General features: G+C 36.8%; 1 protein-coding gene across 49 annotated transcripts in view; it reads left to right on the plus strand.

Annotated features, from left to right (window-relative positions):
• The window catches only part of ank2 (ankyrin 2, neuronal), a 284,604-nt gene that overhangs the window by 236,297 nt on the left and 23,956 nt on the right, over positions 1-24,351 (plus strand). For 31 of the 49 annotated variants that reach the window (XM_031902875.1, XM_031902887.1, XM_031902900.1 and 28 more), the window contains 12 exons: positions 2,606-2,830; positions 4,269-4,367; positions 5,430-5,584; positions 5,859-6,070; positions 6,612-6,816; positions 7,297-7,393; positions 8,246-8,474; positions 9,213-9,338; positions 10,616-10,738; positions 11,807-11,839; positions 12,231-12,252; positions 15,111-22,610. In XM_031902875.1, the coding sequence (XP_031758735.1) occupies positions 2,606-2,830; positions 4,269-4,367; positions 5,430-5,584; positions 5,859-6,070; positions 6,612-6,816; positions 7,297-7,393; positions 8,246-8,474; positions 9,213-9,338; positions 10,616-10,738; positions 11,807-11,839; positions 12,231-12,252; positions 15,111-22,610 (9,026 nt within the window). The remainder of the gene's footprint in view (positions 1-2,605; positions 2,831-4,268; positions 4,368-5,429; positions 5,585-5,858; positions 6,071-6,611; positions 6,817-7,296; positions 7,394-8,245; positions 8,475-9,212; positions 9,339-10,615; positions 10,739-11,806; positions 11,840-12,230; positions 12,253-15,110; positions 22,611-24,351) is intronic. The other 18 variants (XM_031902955.1, XM_018096213.2, XM_031902965.1 and 15 more) reach the window with 1 other exon arrangement.

Here is a 24,351-nt window from a genome sequence, read left to right on the forward strand (position 1 = left end):
TTGATTTATCTTTATCTCATTTTGTACAGTACAGGAACCTGACATTTTATCAGGGGTGTGTAGACGTTTTATATCCACTGTAATACTTTCTTGCACACACTACTGTGTTTTCAGGCTGTAATTGAGTTTACAAGACCATTTAACTACTACTATGGCAGAAGGGGATGCTTTTGTTATGGCTGCTTATTTTTAGGCTGTAACCTCTAGGCTTGGAATAGTCCTAGAGGCTTATTGTTTTTTAGGTAAGAAAAACAAAACAAATTTTGCCTTTGTGCCAAAACTGTTTAACAGCAGCTAGGTAGATCCCAAATCTACATGGGTGATCCCCTACAGATGTACCAAAGAAGCCATTGTATCAGACCATGTACTATTTTCTAAGTTTTCCAGAAAATCAATTTCACTTATAGTAGTACTTGTGAGAATATCATGAATTTGAACTGGAGGCCACATAACCAAACCAATCTCTCTTACCCCAACGTAGATATTAAATACTGAGTGCACAAATATGTTCTCTTGTGCATAGTTTTTAGTAAGTATAAACAAACAAACTGATGCTGGGGGAAAAGCACAAACTCTTATTTTTATACATTTCAAGACAACCAGCATTTTAACATTAATCCACAACCACATGCTCTCACCCTGAGCTAAGTCATATAAACAGGGTAACAATACCATAGGTGCCTTCCCATTGATAGAAAAGGGCTAAAATAAGTAAATAAAACAGGACCAACTTCATAAAATTCTACTAGAGTAAAGATTTTTTCCCACAAATAACTTTGTACAAGACCCACTGTATAGAACAGGTACAGAAATTTAATCAAATCATGCTGTTATGAATGTTACTGTCTTAGACAAATAATATACAAACAATGTTGTTAAAACCTAATGGAGTGCTAGATTCACTAAACTGATTTATTCTTCAACACAGTTTTGATAATTGTCACAGCAACATTTATTTACTGATGCTAAGCAGGCCTAGATTTCAGAATAGGGAGCCCCCTGAGGCTAATGGTTTCTCAAGGCATATTAAAATGTGCTTTTATGTGCATTAATGCTAATGTATCAGCTGAATTTATTAAACACCTTCAACCATGTTGATGTATAATTCCTGCATGCCAAACTCTGGTTAAATGGAATTCTGTCCAGTGTATTAAAGGAACAATACCACTAAAGTTCTGGTTAAAATGTTCATCAAAAGCAGATTGTGTCATTGAAATACATACCCCAAAATGTAATAAAAAGCACTAACTTTGCCCAGGTGCAGTGACTCATAGCAACCAATAAGATGTTTGCTTATAAGCAGGTAGCCAGTAAATGCTTCCCTTTGGGGATCATTTTATGGGTGATTAGGCATTATATAGATGAGAATTATATAGATTTCGAATGAGAAGGATTATTAGCAATTAAGAATTATTGATTATGATGGGATTGTATGTATGTTAATGTTCTATCAGTGTATGAAAATATTAATGTATTAAGGGATCTTACAGTTGTCTTTTAATAAAATCAACATGAACTTTACTGGTGTTGTTCATACAATTTGTATATTGTTTTCTGGCATGTGGAATGGACATGATGCATGCAAGTGTATGACATATGTTTTTAGGCTTTTTATCCCTATTAAATGTACATAATACACTCTACTTACAAATACTTTAAACAATGACAATTTTGTGCCAAATGTCACTGGTTTAAGAAATGAGAAATTATTACAAATTCCAGGTTGACAACCTGTATGAAGACTTTGATAATGTCAAAAATTCTAATTAAGCATAGTATTATATTTACTGCAGTATGTACAGTAGCTTCAAATATATAATATGTTTTTACCAGTGTTATACTACCAATATAAACTATTTTTTTATGTATCCAATTTATAATAAAATGCATTTTATATGAATGTCATACATTTCAGTTAATATTAGCATCTAGATATAAATATAGTCATGTAAATAGGATGTACAGAACAGGATATGTAGGATATAATGCATGTAGGATATGTGCCCTATTATTATGGAAACAATAGATAGCATTAAGTAGGGCGTAGTTGCTCTAGGGGAAGATAGTGGGTTATATTTGATTTGTTCTTTTTACTGACAAAGAACTGAAAACACGGACTGTGGCTTATTTTCTGGTTCAGTCCAATCCACACTCATCAGCACACCCTTGCCTTTCCACTCTGGTGCACAGTATTTAGAGAGACGTCGGCACTCTCCACCACGATCCAAATAGCACAAAATACCGGCACAACAGGATTTGTTTAAGCGGGATAAACCCTGCTGATTTTAATAGTAGCAAACCATGTAACGTTTCGGGGGCACGCCCCTGCGTCAGACGAAGAGGCGTGCCCCCGAAACGTTTATCCCGCTTATCCCGAAACGTTTATCCCGCTTAAACAAATCCTGTTGTGCTGGTATTTTGTGCTATTTATTTTCTGGTTCAGGTCACTATAGTATAGATAGATGTGATAAAAAATACATTGGTGGGTTATTGGCATTGATTTAGCCAGCAGTTATGTGCCAATGTTGCCAATAACTTTTGCTACATCAATAATAATCAGAGGATTATAATAATACTAAAATATATATATATTCATTCTTTTCAGTTTCCTGGTTAGTTTTATGGTAGATGCTCGTGGAGGAGCTATGAGAGGATGTAGGCACAATGGACTGAGAATAATCATTCCATCTCGGAAATGCACCGCCCCAACAAGAGTAACCTGTCGCTTGGTGAAACGCCATCGACTGGCAACTATGCCGCCTATGGTGGAAGGAGAAGGATTAGCCAGTCGCCTAATTGAAGTTGGCCCTTCTGGGGCTCAGTTCCTTGGGTAAGTGACGCCCTTTCTCTAATATTAGTACAGCATGAATACATTATCTTGTATATATGTTAAAATGGTAATTATTAGAAATGATCAACTTTGCTTTATGAAAAAGTTCTGTTTTATGGGTTGCTTATACAGATCTTTACATACATACCCATAAAATAGAGTTCATTATTATGCACTGTGGCAACATACCCATTATACTGTAGTGATAACCCTTCCAGGTACCTAGTATTAGTAGAGAGATTGCCTGATATATATAAAAAAGGTGGTCCTGGCAATATAACAGATGAGCCATGATCTGAGGGTCAGAAAAATAAATCAGAGAAGTCCAGCCTGCACCTCTACAGCTGTTACAAGTCTCAACCGTCCCTCAATAGCCTTTGACAATTTTTACACAAATTTTACTACCCACCCCCCCCCCCCCCCACACACACACACGCACACACGCGGGTTCCTCTGGTTCTGTGGACTTAGGGCCAATACCCCCTTTGCCCTACCCTATAACTTGCCGACAGTAGAGGTGTGAAAACCAGTCTATCATGTTTGTAAATCTTCATTTCAGCATTTTACTAGCTTGCAGATGTTGACTGGCTAATTGTCTCGAATCTAAATTTAGAATAACTGCTGATGTGTGTCCATAATGGGAAAATATGTTATATCGAACAGCTGTTAAAGCACTTCCAGCCCTGAAATCTAAGCCGAAACAGGATACCCATTGTAATTACAACAGTAATGCTACCAGAACTGCTCTGTGACTGTCTCAAGCAGACCTCCAGTTTCTGTTTGACCTCAGTGAGAACAACTGCTCGCTTGTTAAATTGGATCTAATTGCACTCAGAGATTGCATCCACTGCCTTTTATTGAAGGTGGAAGGGATTTCTGAGTATGAGATTGTATGATTTTCCATTGGTACTATTACAAAAAAATTGGTGTGTGCTGCAGTTGTGGTGCAGTATTGAGAATGGAAACACGAACGAGTCTGTTTGGTTTACGATTTTATGATTCCCACTTTGTGTTTGTTCTTACTCTTCTTAAACTGATGCCTGAAAATAAGGGGCTAATTTATCAAGGGCCAAGATGAAAACACAAAAAAAGTTCCTCCAGCAGATCAAGATTTTCTGATATTTATCAATGTAACTTGTACCTTCTTGCTGGTATTCAGAATTCAGAATCTGTTGAAACTCAAAATCTGTTGAAACTAAAAAGCATATTGAATGTTTTGATGTAAATCACCCCCACCTAACATACTGAACTGTATGGGTACCTAATGCAAGAAGAGAAGTACTTTTTGTGCATTGTCACACAATTGTCAGAATGAACATGAATAACGATAAATATTAGAAATTTTGATAGATTTGCACTTAAGATTCAACATCTCTAAGACAAGCTGAAATACCTCTTAACTATGTTTTTCCTTTCACTGCTGCTTGGATGTATTCAGTAAGCTACACCTTCCTACGGCTCCTCCCCCTCTAAATGAGGGAGAAAGCTTGGTCAGTCGAATCCTTCAACTGGGACCTCCTGGGACCAAATTCCTTGGGTAGGAGAGACTTAAGATCAAGTTGATGGACGCTGGCCTCCCCATTTACCCTTTTGTTCTTCATTATTATATTTTCTTTTTCCAGTTTAACGTTTATAATGATGTTGTGTGTAATTTTTTTTGCAAACTTTCTAGAAAATGTAGTATGCCAAGTGTTTTAATCTTTGTGACTTGCTCTTTTCATTTTAGTGTTACAGTATTTTGTTCCCTTTGTATTATTCAGTGGTGTTTTGTTTTGTTTGTGCCTGAGCATGTGATTTTATTTATACTTGCCTTTAAAGTCTGGGGCAGAGCAACCTGGACTTTATCACTACACATCAGCAAATCAGCTAAAGTTATATTCAGCTGGACCAGTCAAATGTTTGTTATTTGCGGCACATAAAAGTGCTATAGCTTTATAAACGGCTAATTTCCTAATATAGACCCTGTTTATATTATGAATGTAAAATCTGTATAAAATGTATGTGAGGCCTAATCATAGCTGAAACCTTTAACATCATAATAACTAGTTCAGTAGGTCTGTTGACACCAGTGTGTGCTTCACTAAAGAGGTAGTATACACTTTGTTTATCAAGGGCACAATAAATTGGGCTTGTGTTGAAGATGTATTCTGCCTGTCCTTTCAATTAAAAAAGAAAAGAGAGAATAGTTTGTTTTGAAATCATGTAATGAGTTTTGCCTAAATAAGACTTGCCCTTCCCAATCAGATTAACAGATAATGAGGAATCAAATTAGCAGTGTATCTGTTTGCTGGTAATTTGATCAACTACCTTCTTCTCCTCCAGTTACTCAGCAGAACTAAAAAGATGCAAAAATAATGTATTTCATTTTCACTGCAGGCCCTGTTTAGTGCAAGAAATAATGAAAGCTATAGATATTATATTTTTTCTTAATTAAAACAATAGGCAAAAAGTATTTTTTTCTTAGCACAAGCCCTATCCATTGAACTCATGTTGAACAACGAATATGCCTCTTACAGCAGCAGAGGGACTCCAGGTTGCTTTGCCTCAGTATATTCAGTTAGTGTTCCCTGAGGTAATAATGGTGCATGTTGCTACCTAGGCCTGTAATAGTGGAAATCCCACATTTTGCGGCTCTGAGAGGAAAAGAGAGAGAACTTGTGATACTTCGCAGCGAGAGTGGAGACAACTGGAAAGAGCACTTTTGTGAATTTACAGAGGATGAGCTTAATGAGATACTCAATGGAATGGATGAAGGTAACACATTTGTTTCTGCTATTCACATTTAGGGAACATCGATAAGCCTGTTTCACATCCTGAATTCATCTCCGTGTTGAACATCTCAATTTCCTACTGCTATAACAAACATAATAACCCCAAAGTGCTTAAAATATACATGTATATCAGTAATAATATATAATTAATAATGTTACATTTTTTTTGTATTGGTGTGATACAGTTAAGTTTGAAGTTAACTTTAGGTGGGTACAGCAGTTGGTATGCATTCTCATAATGATTTCTTCCGCCATAGTTCTGGATTCGAACGAGGATCTTGAAAAGAAGCGCATTTGCCGCATTATCACCAGGGACTTCCCACAGTATTTTGCAGTGGTGTCCCGTGTAAAACAGGACAACAACCTCATTGGACCTGAGGGTGGAATTTTGAGCAGCACTGTTGTCCCTCAAGTACAGGCTGTCTTTCCAGAAGGTGCCCTCACAAAAAGAATTCGCGTTGGTCTTCAGGTATGCAAATATTTATCACAGTTCACTGTCTGGCTTATACATCTCAATATTATATAAACTGTATTTTACAGAAGGGCCAAAGGTCCCTGGGGGACAAGAGGTGTAATGTTATTGGCTTACTAATAACCGTATCGGTGATAACTTTTTGCTGTAATAATTAACATAACTGCAAGTTTCTCACACAGACAGACTCAATAAATGACATTACTCTGTATGCATTTAAAATGGGAGGTGAAATATGCTCTTTTGTTAAAGGATTTAGTGTTTACTATATGTGACTTTCATTTGCCACACTTCACTTATTTGTCTGTCATTACTGAAGGGGAAAAACTAATTTGGGGAACTAAGGCGTTACTAGATACATGCTATATATCTTAATGGCCTTACCCTTCTGAAGGGGAATACAAATAAGTAATTACTAGACATATAGCATACAATTGCCGGAGTAAGACTGATTAAGGCTTTGTGGAAGCTATTTGACATTTACTGAATGATGAAATTAATTTAACCATGCTAACATTTTTATATTCTGCACATAAAGGCCCAACCAGTGATTGTTGAACTCGTAAAGAAGATCTTAGGCAACAAAGCCACCTTTAGCCCTATAGTTACTTTGGAACCAAGAAGACGGAAGTTCCACAAGCCAATAACCATGACAATCCCTGTACCAAAAGCCTCCAGCGAGGCAATGCTAAATGGATATGGAGGGGAAACCCCTACATTAAGATTACTATGCAGTATAACTGGTAAGTTTAATGCTGCAAACACGCATATTCATTGTGTATTTATTCATGTACTGTTAGATAACATTAGTTATTATTAGGTTGGATGGAAAAGTGAGGGTAAAAAAGGGTACACTGACAGTGGTCTGAATGCTTTAGTTTAATAGTGGCTTGGGGATCTCAGTTATACTACAACAGGAATTTCTTTTTTGCCACAAGCAGGCCCAGACAGGCAATTTGGAGATTCTGGCAAATGCCAGAGGGGTTTCTGTAAGATGCCACAGTCAGTCACTATTTAGTGGGCTGGTGGGGGCTGTTTGGACCTTTGTGTACTTTGAAGGCCAGGGTCTATTTTAAATCCCAGTCAAGACCTGGCCACAAGCTCAATAATGCTATATACAATTTCACTATACGTACTGCTACAAAAGGCCAAATCATCAGGTTAAAGCCATAAAGCTTGCGAAAGAGAACTTCTTGAAGTGACTATTTTCTTATGATTTCTAGGTGGTACCACCCCTGCACAGTGGGAAGATATCACTGGAACAACTCCTCTTACATTCGTTAATGAATGCGTTTCTTTTACTACTAATGTATCAGCCAGGTAAATGAATGTAATAATTATCTTCCTCGCACAGATTATTTAATGGGCATTTTGCATTATGCAGAAAATGGTAAGTTTCTGTTTATTGCAAAGAAAAATACAGCTTAATAAACAAAGCCCAAGAGTATTTGCCCAAGATTTTAAAGAATGTATTTGTGTGGCTGAGCACACCAAGACCCCTCAGATATTTATTGAAATCTGCCTGGGTAAATTCAATTTCTTATGGGATTTCATGTCAGAACAACCTTATATATGCACACATGTCCAAAGAACACATCATGCTTCTTTTCCTTTCTCCTTGTACTCTTTTTTTTCCATTTGTGTCTCTTCTGGCCCACAATGCCAACTACTGTACTTTAAGTAACAACAAATATGTTTTATTGCTATCATACATTCTAAAAAGAGGTAATGGAGGATCAGTTGCATAGTTATCTATGACTATTCTCTGTACATTAAGGATTAGCTTAGTGGGACAATTCTAGAAGCAAGTTTGTTGTTTCTTTTTCAAATATACATAATTTGTTGGGGGTGTTGGGGGCTCCTCGGGGGAAGGGGGGTTTGAAGGCAGCTGGGCCATTGGGGGATGCAGGGGCCCTGCACCCCCCAGTCTGACCCTGCACAAAATCTACTATAGTTTATATAAACAAACCTGCTCTGTAGCCACGAGGGTAGCCTGTGAGGATTCACCCTGAAGCTCAGTGACCTGCAAGTAACAAAAAAAATATTTGATATTTAAAAATGAAGCAATAGAGCAAGACCTATATTATAGTTGTATATATAAGAAATAGATTGGGAGATCTGTAATTTTAGTTATATTTTTTCACATTCCTTATGGCTTTACCCTTTTCGCAGGTTCTGGTTAATAGACTGCCGGCAAATCCAAGAGTCAGTTACTTTTGCTGGCCAAGTGTATAGAGAAATTATATGTGTGCCATACATGGCCAAATTTGTTGTATTTGCCAAATCCCAAGATCCCATTGAAGCCCGCCTGCGATGCTTTTGCATGACAGATGACAAAGTGGACAAGACATTAGAACAGCAGGAGAATTTTGCAGAGGTTGCCAGAAGCAGAGATGTAGAGGTAAGCGGCTATGTCTGATGTTATAAATTTAATACAGCATTCTTACATCTGTATAGTTTGTTTACTAATCAGCCACCACTACTTATGGCTACTGCCACACAGGGTTGATTCGCTGCAGATAAGCCAAATATCAGGCCCCTACATCAGCATCTGCCTTTTCCTGGGTGCAGGCACACTTTCTTGTTTTTTGGGCCAGTCTCTGCCTCATGTGGCTGCACTGCTACTGCCAATGCTGTACCTACCTGCATTTAGACACAGGAGCATACAGGAGCGAATCCATTTCTCTCGGTATGCCTACAAAACACAAAAACAGACCTTATGCTTAGTGTGCCCTAGAGCATAGGGTCATAGGTTTTTCCCACCTATTTATCTGTCCTGGGATTTCCCATGGTGAATGCAGTTGTAACAAATTCTGCCCCATCTGTGCACTTAGAGGCTGAGGAAAAGGTGGAATTAAGTGGTTTGGCTTTTCTACCCTGGCATAGATACAGCAGTGCAGGAAAGGCTTGCTTTTCAGCAAGCGGATGCTCAAGAAACCTAACTTTTAGTTAAATAGAATCCATTCAGATGTCTTCTGGCATTGGTTTTTCTGCTTGTCAGCATTAGTGAATAAATTCCATTTAACTATGGACAGTACACCGTCTGTGCCATGGGCTTTGCATTAGTGAAACAGAAGACATTATTTGACTTGCCTTACTATAAAATACGTCATTTTTTTCTTTATCTTTTTTCTTTTAGGTGCTTGAAGGAAAACCTATCTATGTAGACTGTTTTGGCAATTTGGTACCACTAACAAAGAGTGGCCAACATCATATATTTAGCTTCTATGCCTTTAAAGAAAATCGGCTACCATTATTTGTTAAGGTAAATAAAAATACCATTTCAGGAAATGTTTAGGGGCTTGCTGTCATTCTGTGTAGGAAATACACTAAATCCAGGATTTGGTTTGGTTTCTGAGCAGATTGTAGCACTTTTTGCAGGATTCAGATGAATTTTAAGCTTTTAGACAAATTGAATCTGACTTAAAGTCGCGATTCTTAAAATTATCTCCAATTTGAATATGTTAGTATATAAGGTTAGGATTCTGATTTAGTTTGGTATTTTGCCTAATACTTTTTAAAAGATGCTGTATTTATCAGACTCTAAAAAAAAATCATTGACTCAATGCATTCCATAGTCTAACTCTAACACACCACATGAAAACTAAATTTAAGTTTAAGCTAGCTAAACTTTACCCATGTTGCTACATAATTACCCCCATTTCCTCTATTCTTTACTTTCCATGATGGATAGGTATGTGAGGGTCTAAAGGGGACTGAAATCCTTGATGCAACCATAGACTACATCCATAAGCCACTACCAATACTGCCCTGTTTGCCATACTTTTATAAAAGCAGATTTAGCAGGTAGCATCTGGTGCTGTTCAGTTCATAGAGAAAGCAGACCCCTGGGCTGTTGCGGGGGGCCCAGACCGCGAGGTCTGCTTCCTCCATAGCTGCTCTCCTTGTTGAAGTTATGCATGTCTGCTGCTTAGCATTTGTAGAGGGCGCGCATAACTTTGGCGTGCACATAAAATCAACCAGGGAGAGGGCGGCAAATAAGTACCTGTGTGCACTGGGCCCTTCTAAAGATTTTGTTTTAGTTGGGCCCGGTATGTAATTATCTATTTCATAGCAGGGCACCAAAGCAGGACTGCTGCAGCTAATGCATTTTTCCTTCCTTTTTCACTTTGAGTTTGCACTTTCACAGCATGTGAAGTTGTAACTAAGCTGCCAAATATATATATATATATGTGTGGGTGTTTGTCATGAAGGGGTTAAAAGGCAAATTCATGTGAACTTTCTTTTCCTACTTCAAGGGGAGAAAAATGAACATAAAGATTGTTTGTGTTCTTAACTAAATGATAATAGTGATTTGTACAAAGGTAACCTGTTGGTTTAACTGCAAGTCGTTAAGGATAATTTCAGTCCACTTTCTATCAGTGCATAGAAAAACACGGTCAATATTTTTGACAAAAAATCACGGAAATGTTCCCTTATTTAAGTGTATTTTAAATAATTTCCAGAACCAAATTTTACCTCAGTTTCGCCAAAAGAGGGCACCATTACACCACACATTTTATGTCCTATCTTTTGCATTAGGTGCGAGATACCACTCAGGAACCCTGTGGACGCCTGTCATTCATGAAGGAGCCAAAATCTACACGAGGCCTTGTATATCAAGCCATTTGCAATTTGAATATTACATTGCCACTTTATAATAAGGTATGGTACAAGTCCTGAGAATAGTGTTTGTGTCCCACCCTTTCCCCCTAACAATGCTCATTGCAGTGTTCATATATGTATGGTATCTATGGGAATGCTTGGAAACTGGGGTTTTCTGAAATAAATATAGGGTTCCATAATCTGTTGCCCAATTCCTAAAAGTGATAAAAAAACATTGAAATGTTAAAAAAAACAGAATTGTTTTGTTGTCAATATAGATTTAAGGTAGCATAGCTATCATCAAGTTCAAGATTCTCGTCAATTACTACAAAGAAAAAGCAAATAGTTAAATAAAAATTTCTTGTTTCAATAGAAGTGTATTGGAAATAGTGCCATACCATATGTCTTAGCTTTCTGGATAATGGGTTTCTCATCAAATAAGGTTTAATTTTCCTGTCAACATTATATGTCCAAGTAACTTTACCATCTTCTTGCTACTAGTGTATCTTGAAACAATTGGACAACAGTACAGGTTTTAGGCCTGGAACTCTTCTAATTTAAACGTCCATGTCCCCAGTAACCATTTATCCTGCATCAAACAACTTATATTCCTCAACTGCATTAGGCAGAGACAATTTTTTTTGTTACCAGACTGCACTCTTTATATAAGTATAATGTAGAGTGCTGATTGTCTTTGTATATGAGATGCTCTCTTACTGGGACATGGGTCTGGGCCACCAATTATTATGCCCCATTATGGTTCAAGTCAAATTCATGATCAAATGCCTTCTTACTTTTCATCTCATAAGCAGCAGTACTTTCATGCATTCAGACCACAGCTGTTCAAGATACAATTTAAAACCTACTGTTTTAATTTTAGTCTTTAGTCCAGAGATACTGATTTATAAAAGAATAGTAAAGCAAAGAGATCCGTAAGATCCTTATGCAGTAAAAACCACGGGTCCCAAACTTTCCATATCTGTATTCATATGCATGAATAATAAAGACCTTGCCAATGTGTTTATATGATTTACCTCAAATTCCTTAAAATTTCACTCCCTGTTGAAATGCTGTTTTTTTTTCTTTTCCTTATTTGTCATTTCTCCTTCCTCAAATTGTGGATGAAAGGAATCAGAATCAGACCAAGAGCCAGAGGATGAGGTATCATATCTGTCATATCTGTCTGTTTTATATTTTTATATATCTATATGTATAAATGTTAAAGCTTTATATTCATGAATCTATTAATGTTTAGTGGGTTTGGACCCTATATGCTATTAAATTCTCTAGTCACAAGGCATAGATTAGTTCGTTTATGATTGTCTGAATGCTCCAGCTGAACTAAATTGGGGTGGGATGATAGTCCATCCAACAGCATGTGGGCCTGTATTATTGTTCTAACAATGGTTTTATGTAAAATATTCACATAGGTAGAAAGATAGATAATGTAGAAAGGTATATGCCTAGAAATATAGACAAATACTGTATCTAAAAATAAACCTGTTATTGTATTTTAACATTGTTATTATAATTGCCTTTTCCCTTTTTCTAGGGGACGATAACATCAGACAAAAGTAAGTGGAAAGATAATTATATTCATAAATGTAGCAAATTAGAACTGAATGTATTTTTAAGTTATGCATGCTAATTGCTGAGAGATCAGGCTATTCCTCACTACACTGGTCCCTAATTACTAACACTGCTAAGATAAAATTGACACATGTAACACAATCTAGGTATATAAGCTTTAACATAAGTAACCCTAAATAGATTTTTCCATGTACTGACTTTTCCTTTAACCTTTCCCATTGCTTCTGCTACAAACCCTATTTATTTTTTGCTTTGTCGTGCATCTTTTGACATAACATTGTCGTCTCATTTACTATCTGAATGACAGTATCAGTTTTTAGCGCTAGAATCCTTAGCATCATGTGTTTAACTGCTTTTCCAATGAACACGTTGATGCTTAATAAACTAGATACTGTCTTAATGCTTTAGATTCCTGACAACATTACTGTGGTGAAGTCTCTATGGTTTCTTCATTTCAATAAAAAATGTCTAGTAATTATTTTCAAATAAAGAAGTAGAAATATAAGCTGTCACAATAATTAAGTCAGGTAAGATAACAATATGAATTACTTTGTTGTAATAGTTTTAATATCTATTTTATTCATAAGGAAGTAGGAATAAATCATTATTTATTCTCCCACATTGACTCTGCAGATTCACTTTAAAGGAGAAGGAAAGGCTTATTCACTTGGGGTTGCCAAAATGTTAGGCACCCCCAAGTGACTTTAATTGCTTACCTTGTACCCCGGGGGCTGGTGCCCCTGTTAGGAGAAAACCGCACCAGCCCAGGGTAGCTGCCAGCGCTTCCTCCTTCCGTGTTTCTTCTGTGGCGAAATCCCTGGGCCGGCGCATGCACAGTAGAGTGAAAAGCCGACTTTGTTGTTAAAGTCCAGCTTTTCAATCAAATGCGCAAGCGCGCCAACGCGGAAGAAGGAAGCGCTCGCAGTTACCCCGGGCTGGTGCTGTTCTCAGGGGCACTAGCCCGGGGTACAATGTAAGCGATTAAAGTCACTTGGGGGTGCCTAACATTTTGGCCCCCCCAAGTGACTTAGCCTTTCCTTCTCCTTTAAAGAATAGCTTTTATAAGAAGTTATGCTAGCATTATTTGATAAAAATCTGAATATATCTGAATAGGGTTAATGCAGAGTGTAAACGGTGTCCTTTATATACTGATATGGATTATATGGAGTCCAGATGATCTCTTTTTCAGTCTCTGAAAGATAAGCCAGTGAGTAGGAAAACCTTCATAAACTCACTGGGTCAGCAAAAGTTAGATTTCATAAGAGCTCAGAACAAGAAGTCTGCATAAAAAATCCCCCCCCCCCCGGCAATAGAAAATATTGCCAGACATAAAAGTGTTTGAACTAAATAACAGTTAGCAAAGAGCACTCCATTGTATTACCAGTATACAAAATCCATACTTTTTGCTTCATTTTAATTGCTTTCCTACTAAAATGTAGCTTTTGTATTAATAACTATTAATAATGGAAAGTGATATCCCTTGCTAAAGCACACTCAAGATTTTAGGCAGTGAAATGTCAGTTATACAGCAATAGATTTTTTTATTCTAGTTAATTTAAGCAGGGAATACATAAATATTATGGTGACAGCTAAGTGTCATATTGCTAGTTAAAACATCATTTGTTTAGGCTATTTGATGCTATAAAGTAAATGTCTTCAACCCTTCACCACAAAATGTTGTAAATTTATTTTCATGTCATAATTTTTGGGTTTAACCCTACATATTATCTGCCTGTAGTTCCTTTGCTTTGCATGGAAATAACTTGACTTACATATACTGTGCGTGTGTTCAGTGTGAGAGTTTCGGTTTCTTTTGTTGCTGTACATAACATCTTGTATTTCAAATCACTTTTGTGTTAATTCATGGTTACTCCTTTCTTTCCTTTGGTTGTCCAAACCACACCTTATGTCCTCCAAAAATTGAGGTTGCTCCAAGGAAAGGAACATACCTCTAGATTAAAAAAAGTTACAAGATTCCTTCGTAGATGAAATGCCGGTTTGTAGCTGATTCAGATTTTACCATTTTATCGCCAGTTCCTTCGCTGCATGAGAGGATTTTCAATTACTTTTAAATATGTCAGTTTGCAATGGCACATACATATGTTCTTTGACAAATGTTTCTTGTGTTTGGACGGTTAAAAGTAAAATGCATATATAAATTATCTTATGGGGTTGGTGGAGTGGGAATGAAAAGGTTTATCTTTTATTAGAAAATAATGTTCATTTATAAACACTAATAAAAACTATTGCTCTTCTCTGGCAGAAAGCCTCTCAGGCAGCAAAAGGATTTACTGACAATAGACTGGCACACAAAATCATTCCTTCCTCTGTATGTGTTAGCATTACAAATATGACAATCTGTTTCTATATACTTTATCTGATTTTCTAACGCTTTGCTACCACTGGCTTTCTCTTAGAGGCAATCGACAATCAACAATTATTATGCTTGGTTATTTAATTTATTTATTTCTATTTATTTTAATGGAGCATTGGCGTATAACCTTTGTACAATCTTGAGATGCCTTTAATATCAATGATTTTTTCTTTCTGTTTATTATTTATCCATTTGTTGTTTTGTCTCAGAATTGTTATCAATGTTTTGGTGTATGGGTGAATGTGACCTAGTATGGATTTTAAGCAAGTTATTTCCTGCCAATTTTCCTTCCCAGATTCCTTTTTTTTTAGCATGGTCAAAGCCGTTTCTTGGATCCACCAGTCATACCAATCCATTGCATTCACCACTCTTCCACTTGAACAAATATGTGACTATTCTAATCATGATTACATTATTCAGTCTGTTTTGATTATCATTTTATTTTAATATTTCTCATTCACCTCAAAGATGATGAAGAGACAGAATCCACAGAAACTTCCATTCTGAAAAGCCATCTTGTTAATGATGTGCCAGTTCTGGCAAGCCCAGATTTGCTGTCTGAAGTATGTGAGATGAAGCAAGATTTGATTAAAATGACTGCAATTCTGACTACAGACTCTGCTCAGAAGGCAGGTTCTCTCAAGGCAAAAGATATTGACAAAGGAGATGAGGATCCAGGAGAACCTTTTGAAATTGTTGAAAAGGTGAAGGAAGATCTTGAAAAAGTTAATAAAATCTTAAGAACCGGAACTTATGCTAAGGAAGAATCATTTACTGAGGGAGCCCAAGCTTTGTGGCCTTACAAAAAAGAAGAATGGGTAATTCTTAGTGATGAAGAAGTCCAGGAAGCTAAATTAAATGCTCATCTTGAAGTTGAGGAAATACCATGTATAGAAGTTAGAATTGACAGGGGTGAAAAGACAAAGATAAAAACTAATAATACAGAAATTGTGAACTATCTCACAGATGACTTAAATGCCTATATCCCTGACCAAGAAGTAACACTAACAAGTCAAATGCAAAGAAAAGAACAACGCAAAATACCTTTGGAGATTAAAAAACCTATTAGACGAAAATTGAGGGAAAGGCAGAAAGAAGAAGAAAGACAAGGACTAACAAAATTTAGTTCAGAAGAATCATTAGATGGTGAAATATGTCCACTGGCCACTGCTGTTACAGATGCTAAAGATGTATCACCTTCAGTTGAGGAAACACCTATTGGATCAATAAAAGATAAAGTTAAAGTACTTCAAAAACAAGTTGAGGAAGAGCAAAAGGTATTAAAAGATGAAATAGGTCTTATTGCAACTGCAATTGTAGATGCTAAGAAGATATCACCTGTAATTGAAGAGACACCTATTGGATCAATTAAAGATAAAGTCAAAGCTCTTCAAAAACAAGTTGATGAAGAGCAAAAGGCATTAGATGGTAAAATAGGCCTTAATGTATCTGCTGTTACAGAGAAAGTATCATCTGTAATTGAGGAGACACCTATTGGATCCATAAAAGATAAAGTTAAAGCTTTTCAAAGACAAGCTGACTCAGAGCAAAAGACATTCAGTGATAAACTAGATCTTACTGTAACTGCTATTGCAGGTGCTCCTGACATATCACCTGTAATTGAGGAGACACCAATTGGATCAATAAAAGAAAAAGTAAAAACTCTTCAAAAACAAGTTGAGGAAGAGCAAAGGGTATTAGATTATGAGATAGGTCCTACTGCAACTCCAGTTGCAGATGATGAGGAAATATCACATGTAATTGAGAGGACCCCAATTAGATCAATAAAAGATGAGGTTCAAGCTCTGCAAACACAGGTTGATGAAGGGCCAAAAGCATTAGATGATGATGAAACAGGGCTTACTACAACTGTAATTACTGGTGCTAAGAAAGTATCACCTGTAGTTGAAGAGACACCAATTGGATCAATAAAAGATAAAGTAAAAGCTCTTCAAAAACGAGTTGAGGAAGAACAACATCCCCCTTCAAGTAAACCAAGTAAAGTACAAATAAAACAAGCTTCTTTTGAGTCTGTTACAGAGCAAAAAGTTCAGATAGGTAAACCTCCCATTTCATCCTCTGCTAAAACAGAAAGACTGGAAGAAACTATGTCTGTTCGGGACCTAATGAAAGCATTCCAATCAGGTCATGATCCTTCAAAGGAAAGATCTGGACTTTTTGAGCATAAAACTGTAAAATCTACAATTAAACTATGTGAATCTGAACAGGGGGAAGTACTTAAAACCTACACATTCCAAGATTCTGAGGATCTCTGTATTGTTAAAGATGGGATACAGGTTGAATATTCAGAAACAGAGACAGAATTACGACACCATGAAAAAGAAAAACTAATGCTAACAGAAACTACAGGTTTAGAGGCTGAGTTAGGAATGACAAAAGAGGAGTTCCATATAACTGAAAAAACATCAGAACATAGAGTATGTGAGTTATCAAAACCCATTTGTTCATTATATAATGGAGAAAGTACCAAACATTCTAAAGTGAGAACAAGCAGTAGTGACCAGGATGTGGATCCACAAATTAGCCCAGATAGAAAAACATCCACAGATTTTTCTGAAGTTATTAAAGAGGAACTTGAGGATAATGACAGATATCTACAGTTCAAACTTCTTACAGAATCTGAAGGTGCTCAGTTAAATTTAGATCAAGTTCTCATTAGTCCGTTCAATATTACATTTCCTTCTGACTACGAGACAGAGGGATATTTACCAGGTTTACATTTACAAAGTGGTACATTTGATGATAGTTCAGATAGCCTTAAACATGAAGGAGTAGCAGATTCTCCTGGCAGTTTATTGGATGGAACCCCTCAGATGAGTTCTGAGGATAGCTTGAAACATGAAGGTCTAGCTGAAACTCCAGGGACTAGCCCTGACAGCCTGTCATGTCCCCCTAAGAAATCTGACAAACAGACTGATGAAGGATTAAAGACACCTTCAAATATAGTATCAAAGCCAAGTTCAACATTTGTTGATCATGATCAACTGCTGACTCAGGCCCACATCGATTCTGTTGAAAGTGAGAGAGAAATATTAGAAAATGTGTCTGAGGATGGTCAAACAGAAATGTCAAGTACTATGAAAAATATCTGTACAGAACAGTCTTTTGTGACAGAAAAGCTTGCAGGATGTATTGAAGTAACAGAGATTAATGAAGATAAAAATGAACATTCTGTTTCAGTTAAAGGACACCAAGGACTGGAACTTGTTCTCTCTACTCAAAATGAAGAACCTAACAGTCCAGTAGCAGATGAATCAATTGCAATTAGTCATAAAGATTCTTTGGAATCAAGTCCGGTAGTAGAAGACAACTCTTCACACAAAACCCCAGATTCTTTAGAGCCAAGTCCAACAAAGGAATCTCCATGTTGTGATTCCCTTGAAAGCAGTCCTGTAGAACACACAATCAAATTTGGCATACTGTTAAACTCAGCTGCCATTTACACTAGTCTGAAACCTGATTTAAACACAGAAGTAACATCATTGCGCTCTAGAATTCTCAGGGACCCAGATGGAAGTGCTGAAGATGATAGTGTAGAACAGACATCCCTTATGGAAAGTTCAGGGAAAAGCCCACTTTCTCCTGATACTCCAAGTTCTGAAGAAATAAGTTATGAAGTCACTCCCAAATCACAAGATTTACAGGCATTTTCAATGCTTCCAAAGCCAGGGACAATTCCAGAAGTTGCTGAAGAACCAGAAGAGGATTCGGAAAGGGAGCCGAAGAGAAGATTTACACCGGAAGAAGAAATGTTCAAAATGGTCACAAAGATCAAAATGTTTGATGAACTTGAACAAGAAGCAAAGCAAAAAAGAGAATGCAAAAAGGAGTCAAGGCATGATGAATGTACATCATCTGATTTAAGCAATTCGAATGGTGATGATTTAGAAGGGGCTGACATAAAATTAGTACAAGATAATGATGTACAAATTGTAGTCATGGCAGTAGAAAGCAGAAAAAGTTCTTCATCTTCAGAAAGTGAACCTGAGTTAACTCAGCTGAAAAAAGGAGCAGATTCTGGACTCTTGATGGATCCTGTAATCAGAGTTCAACCTCCCTCACCGTATGCACCCAGTTCTAGCTCAAGCCCTGAAGACACAGCCTTTCAACCAATTGCAATAGCACAGGATTCTTTCAAAGCAGAAGATAGTCAACAAAATTATGTTAGCACTATAGATAGAAAGCTGGAAGATGTAAATACTCATGATAGCTTACATTTTTCAAATGAGGATGTCACTACTATTATACCTTGTTCAGCTGACATAGAAGTAGGACAGATGGAGGGTGCAGAAAAGAGTGAGCCAGTAAGTTCTAAAGGACCAGCAGAAAAAAGTATTGCATATACCACATATTTAACAGAGGAGAAGAGACCTGAAGAGAAAATTCAGACCTTGCCACATGATTTCCATCATAGTGAATCACCTGAAGGTGATGTTTATTCAGATTCCAGTACACAGGATTCTTTCAGTGTAGTCAAGGGTAAACAAACATATGATGATATGATAGAACAAAAAGATGAAAACCTACATTTTTCAAGTGAAAAAAAGTCAGAAACTAGCAGACTAGTTCTGAGAAGTACTGGGTCTGCTACAGATTTAACTGATGAGAAGAAGAGCTATGAGGAAATTGTTGGTTTGGAATGTATACCATCTAGTGATTTTATATTTTCTAATGCACAGGATGGTTCCCATCATAGTGAATCAGATGATAATGTGGAAAATATACCAATTAATGATGGTTCATGTCAAAGTGCACAGGACAGGAGTATCTCTGTCAGTGCCGATGAAATAGATGATGTGCAGATGGAGAGTGCTGATGAAAGTGAGCTAGAAAGCCCCAATGCACCAGGAACACAACATATTTTTAATACTTCATGTTTCACTGATGGTGAAAGAAGACAAGAAAATGTTGTGACGGATGTCTTATCTGTTTTTCATCATACTGAATCCTCTGAAGAGAACGTTGGTTTAGAATGTGTACCTCTTGCTGAAAATATATCGCCAAGCTTACTTGATTCTTTTAAATCAGAAGAGTGTCAGCTTAAATGTGCTGATACTCTAGAAAATGATCTTAACAAGCATATGGATATTGAACTTTCATGTGATGGAAACATTAGTGCACATGAAATAGATGATGTACTGATGGAAAGTGGAGAGGATAGCCCTGTTAACAAAGTAGCAGAAAGTGTTGCATATACTTTTTTAACTGATGATAATGAAATCACAGAAAAGTATGCAGATACCATTCTACATGATTTCCATCACAGAGGACCATCTAAAGAAGATATTGGTTTGGAATGTAGACCTCCTGCTGATCTTATATCTCCCAATGCACAAGATTTTTACAAAGGAGAAGAGAGTGAACAAACATTTTATGGCACCTTAGAGACAGAACAGGAAGATTGGGATATTTTCAGTATTCCTGCCAATGCAGATGAATTAAATGAAATGCAGACAGAAAGTCCACATGAAGGTGTGTCCAAAAGCCCAGATGCACTAATACTGAAAAATAATGTATCTGTTACACATTTAACTGAGTGTGAGGAAACAGTAAAGAAAGTGGAGGCCATACCACATGATTTATGTCATAGTGATATACTTGAAGATCATATTGCATATCCCATTGTACATGAGGCAGAAGAAAGTCAAGAGAAATGTAAGGGCACTAAAAAAATAGAACAGGAAGATATTAAAAAGCATTTTCCAAGTGATGAAATCACAAGTACTCCTTATACTGTTGATGAAATACATGATGATGTGCAGATGGAGAGTGCACATGAAAGTGTAATAGAAAGCACTTATGGATCAGTAATGAGTAGTAACAGTGTAGAAATTATTCAGGAACATTATACCACTATGTGCCTAGAACATATTCCAGATGACTATATTACACAAAAAACTCAAGATTCTTATGTGATATCACCAGTTAAAAGTGATTGCATAGAAACTGATAGGACATCTGATACAGTTTTCTGTACTTCCCCCACGTTTTTTCAAAATGTGGAGAATAACATATCATTGGATAGTGCAGCAGAGGTTGAAACTAGCACTTGTGATCCAGCAGTAATAAGTCCATATGAAAATGTTCCATCGGGCCATTTTTTCACCAGTCAGGATATTTTGTTAGAGACAGAGGAAAAACAAAATATATCAGCAACCTTCATTAATGCTGAAGAAAAAGTGCCTATAACTCAAACAAATAGTGATATATTTGGTGAAGACCTCACACAAGAAGAAAGTGATACATGTTCAGCAGACCATTTGCATTCCAGCACAAAACATACATCTTGGTGTTCATCAGCTAGCAGTGAAGAAGAAGTATGCTGTCCCACAGCTGAATTATCAAGTAATACATCAGATGATCAATTTAACAAAGTAATTATAACGAGACCTGATGCAGACTCTGATACTTGGAGCTGTATAAGAGAAGATGATGAAGCTTTTGAGGCAAGAGTGAAAGAAGAGGAACAGAAGATATTTGGTCTAATTGCTGACAAACAATCCCAGGGCACAACTCCTGATACCACTCCTGCACGTTCACCTACAGAGGATGGCACACCAACCAATGAACAAAATCCTTTTTTGTTTCAAGAAGGTAAGCTTTTTGAAATGACTCGCAGTGGAGCTATTGATATGACCAAAAGGAATTATGCGGATGAAAGCTTCCACTTTTTTCAGATAGGTGAGCATTGTGGTCAAGAGGCCATAATCGAAGAAATCAAAGAGGAGAGTGGAGAGGAGGAATCAGTGAACCCTGATGATTTTCCAGATCTTTTAGCTACCGAAGACTTTGATAATGTAACTGAGGAGCCACAAGACACTTGTGAAACCTTGTATGACACTGATCTTAATTCTGATGATTTATGCTTAGCATCAGTTGATGACAATGACAGAGAAGAAACAAGGACAGATCAAAAATCTAGGATTCCCATTAAGATGGGAATTGCTGCCTCTTCAGCACCATCCAAGCCATTTGCTTCAGAAATTCCTCTTAGTGAGGAGCAGTTAACATCTAGTAGTTTACAGGACTCATCCCCTTCACCACCTGAATGTGTGGTAAATCTGCAAAACAATTTTATACCTTTTGCTAAATTGGAGTGTGCTGAGCGAGGTGATTCTCCTGATTCTTCACCAGAAGAACAAAAGTCAATTATTGAAATCCCAACAGCCATTATGGAATGTGGTTCCTCTGCTTCAATTAAGTCCAAAATCCCTGTAAGAGCTGTATCTGAAGAACCCTCACATACATTCAGTATTGGCAGTGAATCAACTTGTCCAGCTGATGACCATATTTATTTGGAAGATCAAAAGCCAAAATCAAAGATACCTGTCAAAACATCCTTACCAAAAGCAGAGCAACATTTTCCAATCACAGATACAAGTCTTAAAATGTCCGAAGATAACAGTAAGTTACCTTTGAAACAGGATAGAAGCAAATCTGAATCAGACTCATGCTCATCTGTTGATATTAAAACCAGACGTTCTGTGAAAACTAAAAGTTGTACAGAGACTTTTTATGAGAGCACTGAAAAATCAACTTGCTTTTTTGAAGAGGAAACAAGTGAAGCCACTAAACCAAAGTCATATTCTTCTAGATTACCAGTTAAAGCCAAGAATAAATCTGCCTCCCAAATAAAGACCAGTACTACAACTGATGATCAAGAACAGTTTTTTGAAATATATAAAAACTCCATTGACTTCTTTGAAGAGATAAGTGATGAAGCTTCGAAACTGGTTGATAGACTGACACAAGCAGAAAGTGAGCAAGAACCTGTATCTGATGATGAGAGTAGTGCCTTTGAAATCTCAGTGATTGAAAATGTTCCAGCACCTGATTTTCAGCAGTCTGTTCCTGAAGATATCTTTGACACAAGGCCCATATGGGACGAGTCTGTTGAGACTCAAATTGAACGCATCCCTGATGATCATAGCCATGATAATTTTCAAGGTATTTGGCATCACCATGGGGGTTTACCCTGTCCAATGCATGCCATAGATTATCTGTGTTTTGTGGAACATGTCCTTTAGTTGTTTTGTGAATGAAGCTGTGTTTGTGCACGTCATGTCTGTGTATCTTCATATGTTACTATTTGTATAAAATCTCAAGATTGGGTAATTTTTGCTTTTGTTGTTGATAAAATTTTATACAGTGTGGAATAAGTCTTTTTTGTGAAGGCATACAAGCATTTGGGCTTTGGTATCTTTGATTTAAATATGTTAGGCACACAAATTATGCTTTTATACATAATACAAAATGATGGTTTCTTTTGGCTGTCAGTACTAAACTAAAACCCTTGGGGGGCAGGCACCGAGTAATAAGTATGCACTGTGGCAAGACAAAACTCCATTTAGTAGAATTATCTTCTTTCATTATAATTTTAGGTGTGTTCCCTTAATTCTCTGTAGCTCATAAATGGAAAAAACTAAATGCCTTTTTACCCAGGTGATAGAAACAGCATTCAAATAAACTTTTTCACAGTTTTCTTAAATTACAGCAATAGGTGTTTCTTGAAAGTCCAATGATTCACTTGTGTGCACCAAGCGTTTACTGAATATTTCAATGCAAAGCAAATACTTTAAAGTATTTATAAGGGTTAGTTGCCTTAAAATTAACTTTTAGCATTGGGTAGACAGAAGGATTTTAAGAACATTAGTCACTGGTCTTCATCTTTTTGTCTTTCGTGGCTCTTGCATTCTTTACATTTTTGTTCTGATGTGCTAGTATTTGCATTTAAAGTAGACTGTTAGGGGCACATTCATGAAAGTACAAGTTCGAATCCCGAAATGGGAAAAATTCTTATTGGATACGATAATTTCTGGAGCTGCAGAGTGCCATTGAGTCCTATGGGAGGCTTCCAAAATCATGCACAAAAGGATCAAAGTCAGAAAGGTTTTCCTGCCGTTTACGATCGTTTCAATGCGAAAATTTCGTGACTTTCGATCACCAATACGATATTATCATGACTATTCCAATTTTTTCGTTACCATTTTCGTGATATTTGCGATCATCAGAAATTATCGTATCTAATCCGGATTTTTCCCATTTCGGGATTCGAACTTGTACTTCGATGAATCAGCCCCTAAGTGTATTCAAGCTCCTAGCAACCCAAGACTAACTTGCTACCCTCTACATTTTCATTTGCTACTAAATAAGAAATCTTTATTTTAACATAAGGCAGGTTTTTTTCCAATGATTAAACCATTCAGTGAATTAATTGCAGGAAACCTTTTTTTTTTAAAAAGAAATAGAGAATTAAGATTTGCCTTAAAGGGGACCTGTCACCCAGACATAAAAATCTGTATAATAAAAGTCCTTTTCAAATTAAATTAATTAAAACATCCATACCTGTTATAAAGGGATTAAAAAATCTCAGCTGTCAGTCATATATTGCATGCCCCGCCCCTATACCTCAGGCACAGAGGTGGGGCAGGCAATTGTTTTAAGTTTCCATTCAGCACTTGTTAGATGCCACTGCCCTCTTCACATTCCCTGACCCTCCTCACGTTCTTTGATAGTGTAGCTTGTGCATGTGTTTGTGCATTAAGTCCCCCATTCTGGCGCATACACAAGATTTTGTGATAAAGCAAAAATTGCCTTAATACCAGTGTCCACAAAATGGCACCTGCCTGCTTGCTGTGATTGTATAATTCCATGATTGGAGGAAACAAAATTTAAATCATTTATAAAT

This window comes from Xenopus tropicalis, chromosome 1, assembly GCF_000004195.4.
Source record: "Xenopus tropicalis strain Nigerian chromosome 1, UCB_Xtro_10.0, whole genome shotgun sequence".
Lineage (NCBI taxonomy): Eukaryota > Metazoa > Chordata > Amphibia > Anura > Pipidae > Xenopus > Xenopus tropicalis.